This window comes from Chinchilla lanigera, unplaced genomic scaffold, assembly GCF_000276665.1.
Source record: "Chinchilla lanigera isolate Chin_1 unplaced genomic scaffold, ChiLan1.0 scaffold00005, whole genome shotgun sequence".
Classification (NCBI taxonomy): domain Eukaryota; kingdom Metazoa; phylum Chordata; class Mammalia; order Rodentia; family Chinchillidae; genus Chinchilla; species Chinchilla lanigera.
Genome location: NW_004955406.1, coordinates 12,181,923 through 12,183,854, shown reverse-complemented (window position 1 = coordinate 12,183,854; position 1,932 = coordinate 12,181,923). Strand labels below are relative to the sequence as shown.

At 46.8% G+C, this 1,932-nt stretch overlaps 1 protein-coding gene across 1 annotated transcript in view; it reads left to right on the top strand.

Moving 5' to 3' along the window:
- The window catches only part of Myoc (myocilin, trabecular meshwork inducible glucocorticoid response), a 12,569-nt gene extending 10,829 nt beyond the window's left edge, over positions 1–1,740 (top strand). Inside the window, exon 3 of the mRNA XM_005374847.1 lies at positions 458–1,740. Coding sequence (XP_005374904.1) covers positions 458–1,242 — 785 coding nt within the window. The 3' untranslated portion in view covers positions 1,243–1,740. The remainder of the gene's footprint in view (positions 1–457) is intronic.
- Positions 1,741–1,932: the final 192 nt, after the last annotated feature.

Genomic DNA, 1,932 nt, shown 5'->3' with positions numbered 1-1,932 from the left:
ATATATTTAAATGGGTCTGGCCATAAAAATTCATATAATTTTTTTAAAAGTCGGATAGAGAACACCCATGAGTCCTTGCTGAGCTCATGTAGAATCGTATAAATTCAGGTGAAACCTTCCGGTGAACCTATCTGGTACTGAATGCAAGTTCAATTCCTATCACAGATCAATCACAGAACATTCACTGGGTATTTCATTGATACCAAGCATTTCACATGTTCAATTACCTCTAAAATTTACAAAAGCCCTACTACCCAAAGCACTATTATCCCCTTTACAAAGGAGAAAACTGAGGCTTAGAGACAAATACCTTACTGAAAGCCATACAATTGTTGGTGACTGGATTTCAACCCAGACAGTCTGTCCCTAGAGTCTTTATTTCTCTGCCTGTTCTGCTTGTACATTGTCACTATACTTGTGGAAAGATGTTGGATCCATGTTGTGTTTTGTTCGTCAGGATGTGGACAACTAGTTTGGGTGGGAGAGCCTGTCACTCTGAGGACTGCTGAGACGATCACTGGCAAGTATGGAGTGTGGATGAGGGACCCCAAACCCACGTACCCCTACACCCGGGAGACCACATGGAGAATTGACACGGTTGGCGTAGACATCCGCCAGGTCTTTGAATACAACCGCATCAGCGACTTCGTGCAGGGCTATCCTTCAAAGGTCCATGTGCTGCCCCGGCCGCTAGAAAGCACAGGCGCCGTGGTGTATGCGGGGAGCCTCTATTTCCAGGGCGCTGAGTCTAGAAGCGTGATCAGGTACGAGCTGAATACTGAGGCAGTGAAGGCTAAGAAGGAAATCCCTGGAGCTGGCTACCATGGACAGTTCCCATATTCTTGGGGCGGCTACACAGACATTGACTTGGCTGTAGATGAGAGCGGCCTATGGGTCATTTACAGCACCGAAGAGGCCAAAGGCGCCATTGTCCTCTCCCAGCTGAACCCAGAGAATCTGGAACTTGAACGAACCTGGGAGACTAACATCCGTAAGCAGTCAGTCGCCAACGCCTTTGTCATCTGTGGCACCTTGTACACCATCAGCAGCTACTCCTCAAACGACGCCACTGTCAACTTCGCTTATGACACAGCCACAGGGAGCAGCAAGAGCCTGACCATCCCGTTCAAGAACCGCTACAAATACACCAGCATGATTGACTACAACCCCTCAGAGAGGAAGCTATTTGCCTGGGACAACTTCAACATGGTCACCTACGACATCAAGCTCTCCAAGATGTGAGAAGTTCCAGGCCTCACCAGCACAGGCAAAAGATCATGACATCCAGGGCCCTGAAGGGGATCAGAGTGAAGGAGAGCCAGCCAGCCAGGCCCACGTTTCTCTCTGCTTTCCAGCTTTCACTAACCTAGGAGACTGTGTGTGCTCACCATCGACCACACAAGGACAGCAGTCTGCAGGCTTAGACAGCTTCATGCTATGACAGGTATTCTTTTCTTCTATCAGCTTGGGAAGGACTGTTTATCCAAAAGAGTCGAAGTTTTCTGGCAATTTAGGGAAAGAGATACAAGGCCTAGTAATTTCTTTATGAAATCCTTGCTCTTGCAATTTGCATGGTTCCCATAGGCCATGCTCAAAAGCAGCCCTTCTAAAGGAAGAGGGAAAGCCAGGATTGAACGTATATGTAAGGTGTGTTTGATATGATTAGCTGCATGATTCAGATACAACTCAGCTGGGCATTATATAACCCGTTGCCCTGTGAAATAAAGGCATCTCACCACACATTATCTTCCTTGAATTTTGTGGGACTCTTTGGTTAAAAGAGGAGCACAGATTCCAAGATTGGATAATTCCTTTGGGTTGGGAGATATGATTATGTGATTGTAAGGTGTGTGTGTGTAAGAGAGAGAGAGAGACAGAGAAAGAGACAGAGAGAGAGAGACAGAAAGAGAGAGACAGAAAGAGAGAGACAGA